At 40.9% G+C, this 14,520-nt stretch overlaps 2 protein-coding genes across 4 annotated transcripts in view; one reads left to right on the forward strand and one right to left on the reverse strand.

Annotated features, from left to right (window-relative positions):
- Nucleotides 1–8,266, forward strand: part of LOC106719276 (long-chain-fatty-acid--CoA ligase 4) — a 32,607-nt gene extending 24,341 nt beyond the window's left edge. For all 3 annotated transcript variants that reach the window (XM_014513580.2, XM_014513578.2, XM_014513581.2), the window contains 8 exons: nucleotides 4,677–4,812; nucleotides 5,336–5,551; nucleotides 5,783–5,960; nucleotides 6,076–6,327; nucleotides 6,457–6,675; nucleotides 6,750–6,865; nucleotides 6,961–7,828; nucleotides 7,991–8,266. In XM_014513580.2, coding sequence (XP_014369066.2) covers nucleotides 4,677–4,812; nucleotides 5,336–5,551; nucleotides 5,783–5,960; nucleotides 6,076–6,327; nucleotides 6,457–6,675; nucleotides 6,750–6,865; nucleotides 6,961–7,828; nucleotides 7,991–8,145 — 2,140 coding nt within the window. In that variant the 3' untranslated portion in view covers nucleotides 8,146–8,266. The remainder of the gene's footprint in view (nucleotides 1–4,676; nucleotides 4,813–5,335; nucleotides 5,552–5,782; nucleotides 5,961–6,075; nucleotides 6,328–6,456; nucleotides 6,676–6,749; nucleotides 6,866–6,960; nucleotides 7,829–7,990) is intronic.
- Nucleotides 8,267–9,823: 1,557 nt separating this feature from the next.
- LOC106714598 lies at nucleotides 9,824–14,280 on the reverse strand. Its single transcript, XM_045686193.1, has 5 exons — nucleotides 13,092–14,280; nucleotides 11,054–11,456; nucleotides 10,827–10,948; nucleotides 10,182–10,442; nucleotides 9,824–9,829 (listed from the first exon to the last, which is right to left on the reverse strand). Exons 1-5 carry the CDS (start codon nucleotides 14,208–14,210, stop codon nucleotides 9,824–9,826), a joined length of 1,911 nt encoding a protein of 636 aa, XP_045542149.1. The 5' UTR covers nucleotides 14,211–14,280.
- Nucleotides 14,281–14,520: the final 240 nt, after the last annotated feature.

The following is a 14,520-nucleotide window of genomic DNA, read 5'->3' on the forward strand; positions in this document are numbered from 1 at the left end:
GAATCGGGCTAACGAAAAATGATAAACATGTCTACGTTCGTATAAGTACAAAAGACAATCTTTATAAATTCGCCGACATTTTCATCGAGAGAAGGCAAAATGGCAAAGTGAACTGGATGTTATCGTTCTTTAGATTTAAGCTGCTAACTAACCGGAGGAGAAGATCGAAAATTTGGTCCTCCTGCTCTATGGTTATGTAGTTTTCTTAAGAAATAGTTTTGCACCAAGAAAAAATTTTACAGGTAAAGAAGCATACTACTATAATATTGTTTGTTTGATAAATGTTACGTAAATGTAGTACCGGTTATGTTGCGATGTCAACATTTTATTATGCTTACAATATTTATAAACTTACTAGTTGTCGTCCGCGACTCTGTCTGTGTGAAATTTAAAAAACTTAATTAGTAGTCTATGTGTTCTTCCAGACTATGTTCTACATCGATGTTATATTTCAGCTTGATTTTAACAAACATCCATCTAGCCAAATATTCGCATTTATAATATTAGTTAGATGACATTGTTTGACCTCTAATGGATTCAACTTTTTATTATCACGCGTGACGATATGATTTTTAATCACCGGGATTATTGGTGTTACTGAAACAGTATTTGTTATTTTTTTACTACGATGATAACTGATGATTACTTTACGTAAATAGTTACTATTTTATGACCGCACTTAGCTTAATGGTAATCATTAATAATCGTAACATTGTAACGTATCGTATCGTAACAAGGCAACGTCCATGTCACGTTACTTAGGTAAAGAAATATATTTTTTACAATAATTACGTAAAAGTTCAATTTATTCCAGTTTTTGTTTCATTGTGTCTCTAAATAATTACATTCATTACTCAGTGCAAAAAAGAAATGAAAAAAAATCTCTTTATATTAGACATATTGCGACATCGTGACACACATGTAACTTATTATTTTGTTCTGTTTGAATTATCATTTTAAAGAACAAACCGTGACTGTAGTTTCAATTTATTAAGCCATAAGGTGTTGTCATGATTTTTAAATATAGATGTTTATAAAAAAGAAATGAAAAATACAGTCAAGTTCGCGTAATGAAATAGAAATGCTCTACTTGATACCTTGTTTTTCGCCCGTCTTTTACAATTTCACAAAGTGGGTCGCTGCATCAAATATTAACCTCGCCCCGTATAGTGCACGATGGCTTTGATTTCGCTACAAAAAAAAATGAAATATAAAAAGTGACAACTATTTTATGACCTTGTTGGAAGAAATTAATTACCTCGTATTTGAGTAGGTTTAAATGCCGCTATGGTTATAAGGTTTGGCATAATTGCTGCTTAGCACAAGTTGCAAGGAACGTTATTTACCTGTTGAAAACTAAGGTTAATAAAATGTACTTTTAAAGAAAGATATTTTGTGGTAACATTGCTATTTATTAATTAAGCTTTGTAACACTCCATAACAAAGGTAGACGTAGTTATTTGGTACCAATATATATGACAATAAAAGGTAGTGTAGTTCAGACATGCGAGGCGCATGCCCGCTTGCATTGACGTGCCCACGCAACCAACGCACAGATGTGTCTACGCTCAGACCAACAGACGGTTGTACTGCCTCCTATATTGACATATCCATTTTAAAGACGACGACATTAATGAAAGCCTAGATAGTAGAATGTATGTAGTCCTTTTATTTATAGATTTTAAGAAAGCCTTCGATACTCTGGATCATGAGCAGCTGCTCACTGCTATGGACGAGTGCGGAATTCGAGGGCCAGTCAGTCGATGGTTTAAAGAGTATTTGAACAACAGAACATTATGTACAAAGATAAAAGATACTATCGGGGAGGAGGAAATTATAAGCTCTGGAGTACCTACTGGATCGGTGTTTGCCCCCTTGGGTTACATCATGCACGTAAACAGCATGGTGAATGTAATTAAATACTGCAGGACCTATATGTATGCTGATGATACGTGCATGATGTACGCAGACCGGGATATTACAGTGATCGAGAATAAAATGCAAGCGGATTTGATTAATGTCATTAAATGGTCTCACGATAACGGAATTATAATAAATATACAAAAGACAAAATGTATGTTGCTCCAATCGCCATATATAAATAAGCCTAGAGTATCCATAAACATTATAGGTCACTCGTACGAGTGCTTGCATAAAACAAAAAACATATGTAATTGTAGCTGTAAACCAATTGAATTTGTTGATAAATATAAATATTTAGGGTTAACTATTGATACCACATTTAATTGGAATTTGCATACAGAATTAGTGTGTAATAAATTAAGATGTATTTTATATAAATTCGTATATCTTAAAAATGTAGTTGATAAATGCACTTTACGTATGCTGTACCATGCTCTTGCCGACTCAGTAATTAGCTACGGTCTTTCTGCTTATGGACGCACATTCCGAACTTACATAGATAAAATACAACATATACAATTAAGATTTGTTAAACTATTAGTTGACAAAGAAAGTAGAAAGAAATGTAAACAGAGTGGTGATTACAATGTATTGTTTAAACTCAGTGGTATTCTACCAGTTATAGAAAAAATCAAATATTTGTTGGCAACTGAGCAAGGTAGTAAAAACTACTTTCTCGTTAAAAAGTATGTGTATGGTAGTCTAAGAAAGTCAGCTCGTAATATTTTTGACGAACCATGTGCACAAAACTATTATGGAGAACGGACGCGTAGATATCTAGTGCCGCGATTATTTAATGCATATGCCCTCCAAGAAGATAGCCTGAGAAAAGGCAGCGATAAGAAAAAATTCAAAACGCAGTTACTAGATACATACGCTACCGAGTAAGTAACTGTTTAACTTGTATAGATTAATTTATATTTTTATTTTAAATTGTAGTGTCTCTTTTGTAGTAATAATTTAATTAATAATTAAGTAATTTGTAGTATTAATTTTGTAGTAATTTGTAATATTAGTGTATCGTAAGCATTTTGGGTGCAGTTTTTCGCCAATAAACTGCTCTTGCAGTTTGGCGAAATTATTGTAGTGTAATTAATTTTGATGTACTGCATACATAAATAAAATAAAAATAAAAAAATATGCATATGTTTAAATTGAACGTTGCGAATTCTAAAGAATTAGGAAAGAACCTTTGATAGACGCAGAATAAAAGATTAGAACCTCTTCGTTCGAACAGACGGTATGAAGGGATGGAATCTCAAATGTACGAATATCTAAAAAACTCTTATATCTAGACACTGATGTACAAGTACTTTCTCAATTTTTTATTTGTTTGATTGATCTTTGACAATCTTGAAAGATCTCAGCATAACTTTGGTAATAAATATTTTGCTAATGTAATAGTTCCTAAAGAGATTGAACGCGGTTACAAATTTTCCAAACATGACTTGTAGTTTTGTTATCAGTCCTAAATTCGATAAGTTTATTATAAATAAATAACAGCCATATGTTGCGTGAATATGTGATCATGATCAAAGTTCGTTCTAAAAGGTCGCATCTTCGCCACCGAGGTAAAGATCCTTCCTACTTATGTAACAACTAGTTATGATAAATTAATTTAATTAGTTCTATTTTAGGTTTTTATTGTATTGTAAATAAATAAATAAATAAATAATAATAATCGCATAGTCTGCTTTACTCCCATTTGTTTTTATGTTTATATTATGCCATTGTTTTATCTATATATGTAAGTCTTTGGCATCTTTTAAATTCTGGGGACGCGTAGCTATTGTTTATTTGGTTACATATAATTGGCCTGGTGATACACACAGGCTACCCTAGTTTAGACACTATTCCCTGCTCACCAAAGAAAAGAATGAAGCTATATTGTTTAAAAATATATAAGTAATATTTTTTGTTAGCACAGAGTCGGTAATCAAATTTAAGCTTTCGCTGTATAAAACTTAGATTGATATAGATCTGATACATACGAGTAAAGTAGGTCAATGCGAAGCGCGCTGCTTTTCATACCTTATCTGTTGTCAAAGGTTTTTCCGCGCAGTAACGGCTGTACTTTTCTTTGACAGACACAAGGGCTGAGACAATGTATCGTGTAAATTATCAAGCAAATGTACTTACACGATCAGTAAGTACATTTGCTTAACAAACAGAATGTTATTCAATTCTGACATTACTTTTACTGTGTTTTCGAAAGCGCATAAACACAACAAGAGTTGTCATGTCAAAGGGTCAAGGTTGACCTGACAACAGACAATCCCCTTGTCGACATCCTCCGACGTCAAACGAGCTAGTGTATGACATCAAATGACTAAATACAATGCAAGGAAAACAAACAAAAATAAAACTACATTGTTATTATTGTATATACATAAAAAACATACATGTAATAACGTACATAACTATTTTATATCTATGGCTTTGCAAATTTCCGTAAAATGAGATGTTGTTTTTACACATTTTAATATTTCTGTGCGAATCAATTTTATGTAGTCAGTAAATTGTTATTATATTATTAATCCATCATTCAGACACGCTTATGCAGAGTGACCTTGGGTACAGTAATTCATTTAATGTACATATCTAGGGCATAGACAACTGAGCCCTTGTACCTTAATTATACCAAAGATCTTGTATTTAACTATGCACTATGAAATACAAATAGACATTTTAATTAATTAATTATTATATTTATAAAACCATTAAATTAATTAGGTTTTAACATTGCATTGCAGGCCGGAGTCATGGTGGGTGTCGGCGGCGCTGCGCACCATCCGCGCAGTGGCGCTGGTGTGCGATATCCTCACCTTCCCCATACACCTGCTGCTGCAGCGACCCTGGAGGAAGCGCGCCCTCTCACGGAGGATAAAGGTACCTCTCTACTACACACGACATTTTAACGGTTTACGTTTTATAAAACCTAATTAATCGAATCATTCATAAAGAGATTTTTTCCAAGACACAATGTTGTGTTGATACTTATAGCCGAAAAATTATTATCTTAGTAGAATGTTTGATTATTTTTTTTACTCGTCACAAATATTCATTTATACTAATGGTATTAAATCGCGGGGTAGATAAAAACGTTCCACGGATTATATCGTCAATAAACACTCAGTTTTTCTTGACGCTCAGCCGTGATTTATTTTAGTTTAATAGGATCTTTAATCTTTGCCTATCATTGAATATGAATGAACTGTGAATGACTATTCCCTGTAGTGATTGATGTAAGCAAAATGAATATAATCATTATAAATTTCAAAAGAGTGAAATTTAGAAGATAGATAAGGACAGGAAGATGTAATATAGCATAGTATATCATGCTATATTACATTTTTAATGTTAAGGTAAATGATTAAAATTAGGTATGCTAAATGTATAAATGTATGTGTAGGCGCGCGTGATAGAGTCGACGCCGACGAGCGTGACGGTGCGCTCGGTGTCTGAGCCCAGCGACATACACCTGCGGCTGGTGCGCGACGGCGTCACCACCATGGAGGCCATGTTGCGGGCCGCCGCACAGCGCTGGGCGCAGCGCCCCTGTCTCGGCACCCGCACAGTGCTCGGCGAGCGCGACGAACTACAGCCTAACGGACGAGTCTTCAAAAAGGTAAGCCACGACGTAGCCAAGCTACAGCATTAGATAACTTTGTCGTCTACAGGTATTCATATCGCATTGTAACACTTGTTTAATCCAAATAGACCAAGGATTTTGTATACTCCGACACAATAGAAACCATTCCGCAAAGATTCGGAGTATTCGTATTAGAACGTCGTAATCTGAAAAAAAATATCGTCCATTGAAGTTAAGCGAGACTTGAGACGCGTGCGTATGGTTCAGTTCAAGATGGGCGAGTTCGTGTGGCGGTCTTTCTCCGAGGTGGAGGCGGAGGCGCGCCAGTTCGCGCTGGGGCTGCGCGAGCTCGGCTGTGTGCCGCGTACCAACGTCGTCATGTTTGCAGAGACGCGCGCCGAGTGGATGATCGCCGCACACGGATGCTTCAAGCAGAGTATACCAGGTGACCAAACAAACCTACACACACACAAAAACATTAGAAAGCGTACACAACTTGTAGAATTAAAAAAAGAAGACAGAGTTTTACTCTACTTTAATAAGTTTGTTCTTATTTCCAGTGGTAACGATCTATGCGACGCTCGGCGACGAGGCGATCGCGCACGGCATCAACGAGACCGAAGTATCCACGGTGATCACGACGCACGACCTGCTGCCCAAATTCAAGAAGATCCTGGCCAAGACGCCCAAAGTGGAGACCATTATTTTCATGGAGGACCAGCTCAAGACCACCGACCGCGAGGGCTTCAAGGAGGGCATCAAGATCTACGGGTACAAGGAGGTCGTCGCCATGGGCGCTCAGTCCAAGATCGGTAGGGTTCTATTGATTTAAGAAAACTAAAATAATTTCCATAATCTTTGTCGCTAAGATCACGCATTCAGAGGCTACAAAAAATGCAGCCTTCGCGCGTCAGATAGACTAACAAAGTGTGTTATTGCAGAGTCAGTGCCGCCATCGCCGACGGACACCGCCATCATCATGTACACGTCGGGGTCTACGGGAGTGCCCAAGGGCGTGGTGCTCTCTCACCGCAACATGGTGGCCACGCTGAAGGCCTTCGCTGACGCCATCCCCGTGGCCAAGGGAGATGTGCTCATGGGCTTCCTGCCTCTCGCCCACGTCTTCGAGCTGCTCGCAGAGAACGTCTGCATACTCGCAGGTACACGTCATAGCCTCAAACTGACACCATACACAAGCTGCATTGTCGCTAATTGTATGTGTTTGTGTGTGCAGGTGTGCCCATCGGGTACTCCACTCCGCTCACGATGCTGGACACCTCCAGCAAGATCATGAAGGGCACCATGGGCGACGCCACCATTCTCCAGCCCACCTGCATCACCTCAGTGCCGGTCGGTCTACATTTTTACATGAGTTTTATTCGTTAACAGAATAACTAAGTTGTGTAATTGTAAATTAATCACAATCGTTTGTGTGTGTTGTGCAGTTGATAATGGACCGCATCAGCAAGGGTATAACGGAGCGCGTGGCCAACAGCGGCGCGTTCGCGGCGGCGTTCTTCAAGTGGGCCTACATGTACAAGCTGCGCTGGACCCGGCGCGGGTACAGCACCCCGCTGCTGGACCGCGTGGTGTTCGCGCGCGTGCGGCGCCTGCTGGGGGGACGTCTGCGCCTCGCCATCTCCGGCGGCGCCCCGCTCGCCCCCGACACCCACACGCAGGTGCGCCTCTGTCTCTGCTGCGACGTCGTCGTCGGCTACGGCCTCACGGAGACCACCTCCTGCGCCACCGTCATGTGTCCGCACGACCGCTCCACCGGCCGCGTCGGCGCGCCCGCCACCGGCGTCGACCTGCGCCTCGTCGATTGGGAGGAGGGCCACTACCGCGTCTGCAACAAGCCCTACCCCCAGGGCGAGGTGGTGGTGGGCGGCGAGAGCGTCGCCGAGGGCTACTACCGCAACCCGGAGAAGACGCGCGAGGAGTTCGTGGAGATGGACGGCCGGCGCTGGTTCCGCTCGGGGGACATCGCCGAGCTGCACCACGACGGCTGCATCAAGATCATCGACCGCAAGAAGGACCTGGTGAAGCTGCAGGCGGGCGAGTACGTCTCCCTGGGCAAGGTGGAGGCCGAGCTGAAGACGTGCCCGCTGGTGGAGAACATCTGCGTGTACGGCGACAGCAGCAAGACGTACACGGTGGCGCTGGTGGTGCCGCAGCCGCGCCTGCTGGCCGAGCTGGCCGCGCGGCTGGGCCGGCCCCCCGCGCCCGACTCCCCCGCCGCGCTCGCCGACATGTACGCGGACCCCGCGCTCGAGCAGGCCGTCGTGCGCGAGCTCGCAGACCACGCTCGCAAATGTACGTCACTTATGTATTGCACTTACACATGTTACTTGCCTCTTCATTTTTCTTTCTTCATTGTAAAAAGTTAGCGAACAAAATTAAAAAAATCTAAGATTCAAATTAAATCTCTCTAAAATATTATGAGTAATATAAATGTATAACGTTTGTGTTCTGCAGGCGGACTGGAGAAGTTCGAGGTGCCGGCCGCGGTGAAGCTGTGCACAGAAGTGTGGTCACCCGACATGGGGCTCGTCACCGCCGCATTCAAGATCAAGAGGAAAGACATCCAGGAGCGCTACAAGGACGACATCAAGCGCATGTACGCCTCGTGAGCCCACGCCCACTGCTAGTGCGCTTGCCCACGCTCACACCTCACACATTCACATACAAAATGTTAACTTACAAAAAAAAACAAATCTTTTGTCTATAAATTTTCATAGCACATTTGTAAATTTTAACAATGTTCTAAATTTTGTAATGTAACATATTCTACTGAGATATTTTGTATGTAAAGGTGTAGGTAGTGGCAACAGGCGATGCGCGTCTCCGCGTCTCCGATACTCAGCTGTTGGTGTCGATTGTAAAGCTGGTCATGTTATCGATGTGTCGACTTTATTCAATATCGATATTTATCTAGATATAGAGAGTAAATTTAATCGAGTCGATTTGTAACAATATTATCTCTAATAATGCCAGTTTTAGCGCTAACGCCGGAACTGATCACATTAATGTCGACCTCGTTAGCGGACATTTCTAAGTAAAATCGATGTATGTAGAACATGCCAACTTATTAAATCGTAATCGCTTTTGTGAAATTATTATTTTGGCGTCGATACGTCTGTAGGCGATGTTGTTTGTAAATTATGTAAGTTCATTGAGATAATATTTAGTCCTGATTGTTGCAGGATTATTTGTATATTGTGCATTGAACATCACATTACTATGTAAAAAATTGTTTATCAGAAATGAAGTGAAGCGGTTCTTGTCAAAATTGTTATCGAAAAAAAAATTCGTCTGAGATTAGATCGGTTCTAAGTTTCTATTTTAAAAATGTATAAGCCCCTGTACATAATTATTTATGTGTAAACATTTTAAATTGTAGTTTTTTTGTGTGAGTGTGTGAGATGGATGCTCGGGGACAACTTAGCGTTAACTTGTCACAATTAATTGAGATTTAACATTAAATGTAATAGTTATAAAGATCTGAGTTCATCTTGTAACAACTTGAATGGGTTCAGAACAATACGATTTCTTTCAATAAGTTTTATAAATATTTTGTATAATTAACATATATCGAAGATGACAATTTGAATACTGATGATGTATTGAACAAGCTGTAAATATTGGCCTATTATTTCAAATATGTAATTTAAGATATCTGGCGCAATATGTTTCGTTCTGTTGAACAAAACGACTTCAGAAGCTCGGTCATACAATTATTTGTAATCAAATTTTAGAACAAAATTAAAAAAACTTTGCATTTTAAATATAATTATTAGTATTTGAATTTGATATTAAGTTCCTTACATCATGTGACTGAGCTAACATGGACCCATATAAAGTAAGTTAAGTGTATAGTACTTAGGGGATGGGGGATTTACTTTCACTTTATTGTATAGGTGTAGCGCCGTGCCCGCGCCCTGCCCGCGCCAGCAAGCTCGGCCTCACCAAATGTTATCATTACTTTAAATGGCGGGAATGCTTTTAGATAGTCCAAGTTTGAGATTCAGTGCGAGGGGACATTGACACATGTCACTTACAGGATCGCCAGAGATGTTATTTTCATTGTTCTAATGAGGTGTCATGTCTCCCCGCTCTGAGCTGAGCGCAGTAATAAATGGCTAGGTGTACAGTCAGTGCGATGTAGCTTGTTGATTAGTTGTATATTTTATTTATTTTTCTTGGCATTTCTATATTTCTTTGGGCGCATTTTCTTAAGCATTTAATCTATATATAATGTACCCGATTTTATGAAGACGTTTAATTCTCACTGAAATGTTATTTATATGTTTATTTCTGAAGCGTAAATAAGAGACACTTTTTACTATTTACATCTTGTTTATTGAAATGGTTGTCATGACAACCAGTGTGTACACATCACTCCTCCACACTATTACAAACAAATTAACAAATAATAAAAAATAACAGAACTTACAAAGAAACCCAAAAACAAATAACATTAAAAATACTTCTTATAATCTATACGTGGCTTTCGCTTCGGGCGTGCACAGAGTTGAGTGGGCCCTTCCACAGGCGCGACCTCAGCGCCCGCCTCCACAGTATTTATCTCCCGCGCCCGCCCTTCAACAACACAAGGCAGGTTAGATGACCCGACAGCTGCAACCTGCTGCTCCGGCCGATCACTTACTCGAAAATCCCTTTCCTCTACAACCTGCTGTTCATCAACTCTAGCCTCACTCTCTCCTACGGTACCGCCGCTAACACTCAACCCTGGCGGTGCTTGTTGATGATCGGTCGGCACGCTTGGTGGATCAGCCTCAGCTGGTAACGAATGTTGTCGTGGTGGAGTAAAATGATCGCCTGCAGTCACTAACACCGGCGGACCGTAGTCTTGATAGCACTGTGTGCTCATTCCGGAGTTCAGATCACACCCGGTATACCTCCTGATCTGATCAACGTGCCTAATACAAGTTAGATCTAAATCTTTCATCTTAATTTCGTACATTCTATGGCCTATTTTATTCTTTATCGTACCTAATCGCCACGCATCATTGCGTCCACTATACCAACGGATCCAAACCTTATTTCCGATTTCAAAACTTCTTGAAATGGGCGTCTGCTCACTACCATTGTAATTTTTATTGCAAGGTAACACTAAGTCTAATCGAGATCGCAAGTTTCTACCGAACATTAACTTGGCAGGTGTTTCACCGGTGGTACAATGTACAGTGTTTCTATAGTTAAATAGGTAGCCCAATAAAATTTCATCAATTTTATGAACAGGAATATTTTCCTTCATAATGCATCTTAACATTTTTTTACACGTTCGTACCGAGTTTTCCGCCTGGCCATTACTCGGCGGATGATATATGGGCGACGTCATATGTTTAATACCATTAGCATTGCAAAATGTTTTAAACTCAGTTGAATTTATTTTAACATCATTATCGGACACTAAAACGTTAGGAATACCAAAATTTGAAAAGAGGTATTTTAATTTCGCAATTAGAGCCGAAGATGAAGTTCCATTATTCATATACAAACAATCTAACCATTTACTGTGCGAGTCCACCACCACCAAGTATACCCTTGATCCTACGGTCATATAGTCTATATGCACTCGTTGCCATGGCGCCGCGTCGGCGGGCCAGGGCGCGGGTGGCGCGCGTGGCGGTGCGGCGCGTACGCTAGCGCATGCCTCGCAAGACCCGATCCAACGTTCAATGTCCCGGTCGATACCGGGCCACCACATCCGACTACGAGCGTTGTTTTTACTTTTAATAATTCCTAAATGCGAGTCGTGCAATTCACTTAACATATTATTCCGCAAATCAGTCGGTATAACTATTCGATGTCCTCTAAATAAACATCCGTTCTCAAACTGCAGGTCAGACTTGCAAAGAAAGTACGGCAAAATCGCTTCACAATTAACCTTACGCGGCCATCCAATCATCATATATCTAATGACTGTCTGAAGAGTCGCATCGCGTGCCGTCATTCTGCCGATGTCACCCGCGGAGACGGCCGGGGTAGATTCATCTAGAAAATTGATGGCATAGTAGGCGTCTATATTCCGTTCGGTGGTGCCGGACTCGGCGTCTTTACATGGTAGCGGTGCGCGTGAAAAATAATCCGCGGCGGTGTTGTTGTCACTCGATACGTACTGTACCTTATAATTGTAAGCCGATAAAATTATCGCGTATCTTTGAAGTCTAAGAGCCGTAGTCACTGGTATACCCGTCGCGCTATTAAAAATAGACACCAAGGGTCTGTGGTCGGTTTTTAAAATAAACGGATCGTCCCGACCATACAGATACTGATGAAAACGTTTTACCCCAAAAATAATAGCCGTTGCTTCCTTTTGTATCTGGCTGTAATTACGTTCACTTGCCGTGAGCGACCGGGATGCATACGCGATGGGTCGTTCCTCACCTCGCGATGTGCGCTGCGCAAGAACGGCGCCCAATCCGGCGGGGCTCGCGTCCACCGATAGTACTAGCTGTGCGGCGGGCTCGAAATGAGCCAGCACGCGTTCCGACGCCAGCTCCTGTCGCACAGCCGCAATACAGCGCCGCTGTCGATCACCCCACTGCCATTTAACATCTTTACGAAGCAATTCGTGTAAAGGGCTCATTAATGACGATGCGTTTGGAATGAAATTCCTGTAGTAATTCACTAAGCCTAAAAATCTTTTAACTTCTGTAACGTTAGTAGGATCCGGTGCGTTGAGAATAGCCTTAACTTTATCTGGACTAGTTTGCAAGCCTTCCTTGCTTATGACGTACCCCAGATACTTCACACTCGTTTGAAAAAACTCGCACTTTTCCTTTTGAAGGCGTAAACCTGCGCTACTTAGCCTACCGAGCACTTCGCTTAATCGTTTTAAGTGAGATCTTTTATCGGGTCCCGTTATACAAACATCATCGAGCCAAATGCTGACTCCGTCTATTCCCGATAGCAAGGTCTCCATGCTCTTTTGAAAAATAGCAGGCGCGTTGGATAAACCGTACACAAGCCTAGTGTATTTAAACAACCCCTTGTGTGTATTAATTGTTGTTAATTCCTGAGACGAATCGTCTAACACAAATTGATTATACGCATTTTTTAAATCAATTTTGCTATATCTATCGCCTCCACCTATCTTAGCAAAAACCTCTTCGATACGAGGCATAGGGTATTTTTCTATAACGAGATCTTTATTAAGTGTAACAGAGAAATCGCCTGCAATTTTAACACGGCCGTCGCTCTTTAGCACGGGCACTATAGGAGTAGCATATTGTGAACGATCGATGGGCACGAGAACACCTGTTTTTACTAACCGATTTAATTCCTGTTCGACTTTGTCCTTTAGGGCAAAAGGCACAGTCCGTGGCTTAAAAAACTTTGGAATTGAATTTTCTTTAAGTTGTAATTTTATCTTAAACTTATTAAAGGCACCCAGTTCATCGCACCATAAGTCTGGATACTTTTCTAATAATTTGCATAATTCTGTATCGTTGTCAAAATGTTTTAAGTCACAGGTTAAACTAAGATGAAAAACAGACATAAAATCCCTACCTAGTATCGGTGGACCTCCATTTTTAACGACAAAAATTCTTATAACTTTTTGTAAATTGTTATATGTTACCACAGCATTGAAATAACCTAACGGGCAAATTTTACGGCCATCGTATAAGCACATTCTTAGTGTACTTCTTTCTAGAGGATAGTTTACAAATTTACTACGATATAAAAAATCCGAAATTACAGATCTACCAGAACCTGAATCGAGTTCCATTGTCAATTCCTGATCACCGACCATTACATCAATCATATAAGGTTTATCAGTAACATACCTCATATTAAAGTTCTGGAAGCTCTGGCACTCCTCATTCTCCGTTCCCTGCCCGTCATAATCCGAGTCGACATGATAAAACCCTCTGTTTCTGTCATTACCACAAACTTTCTTTAGATGACCCTTCTTCCCGCATTTTTGACAAGTGTAACGTCTGTACCGACACTTATCGCTATGATGACTTTTCATCCCGCACACCGCACAGCATGAAGTTTCCCATCGCAGATCACGGCGCGGTGCTGCGCCGGATGACCCCGACGTACTAGCGCCGACCCGACGGCCGTTACCGCTCCGTCTGCAGTGATCTTGTTGTCCTAGTTGATATATAGGCTCTTCTTTGGTGAGCATTGCTTCGCTGCTGCACCTTAGTTTCGCTTGCCTCGCGCACGCAGCCTGCTCCGCCAGTTCAATAGCCCGTGTGAGCGTCAATGCGGTCGGGCTCTGTTCGAACAGCCTGTCGCGTTCGGGCCCCGAGCCCAGACCGAGGACGAAACGATCTCTTAATACCGTTTCCAGAGCGGCGCCGAAGTCGCAATAGCTTGCGAGACCTCTTAGTCGCGCCGCCCAGTCTCCTAATGATTCGCCTGGACTTCTTGTCGCTTCGTAAAAATTCGCCTTATCGGCAAATGTACATACCTTCGGCTTGAAATGCCCGTCGAGTAATAAAACGAGTTCAGAATAACTTAGTGATTCGACCTCTTGCGGGTAAGATAGGTTCCGAATCAACCGATAAGTTTCGTCCGTTACGTGTGTAAGGAGAACTCCGCCTTTGTCGCCATCTTCAATCTTATTTATCTTTAAAAATTGCGACAATCTTGACTTGAAAATTGACCACTCGGTCGTTTTGTAGTCAAAACTTGGTATACTTCCCAAGAAAGACATAATTTTTATCCTCGTCGCCAGTTATATGTTTATTTCTGAAGCGTAAATAAGAGACACTTTTTACTATTTACATCTTGTTTATTGAAATGGTTGTCATGACAACCAGTGTGTACACATCAGTTATCCAATATTTCTTGATGTCAAACTGTACTTTGATGTAATTGCTATTTGAAAAGTGCATAAATAATAATAATTGCATTTTGTGAAAAGTATAAAAGTTTAACTTCCATAGGAAGTGTCAGTCATTTTCTTCCGCGTTATTTAATAAATTGTGTATTTGTAATTATATTTGAAAGTTTCAATGCAAGTT

This window comes from Papilio machaon, chromosome 1 (genome assembly GCF_912999745.1).
Source record: "Papilio machaon chromosome 1, ilPapMach1.1, whole genome shotgun sequence".
Lineage (NCBI taxonomy): Eukaryota > Metazoa > Arthropoda > Insecta > Lepidoptera > Papilionidae > Papilio > Papilio machaon.

What these genes read in the sequence shown, in the direction of transcription:
- LOC106714598 (XM_045686193.1), bottom strand. Translation starts at nt 14,210, where the DNA reads ATGTCTTTCTTGGGAAGTATACCAAGTTTTGACTACAAAACGACCGAG. An exon ending in ACAATTTACAAAAAGTTATA is followed by an intron (nt 11,457 to 13,091) that starts AGAATTTTTGTC and finishes CAGACAGTCATT; the next exon opens with AGATATATGATGATTGGATG. An exon ending in GGTGGTGGTGGACTCGCACA is followed by an intron (nt 10,949 to 11,053) that starts GTAAATGGTTAG and finishes CTAACGTTTTAG; the next exon opens with TGTCCGATAATGATGTTAAA.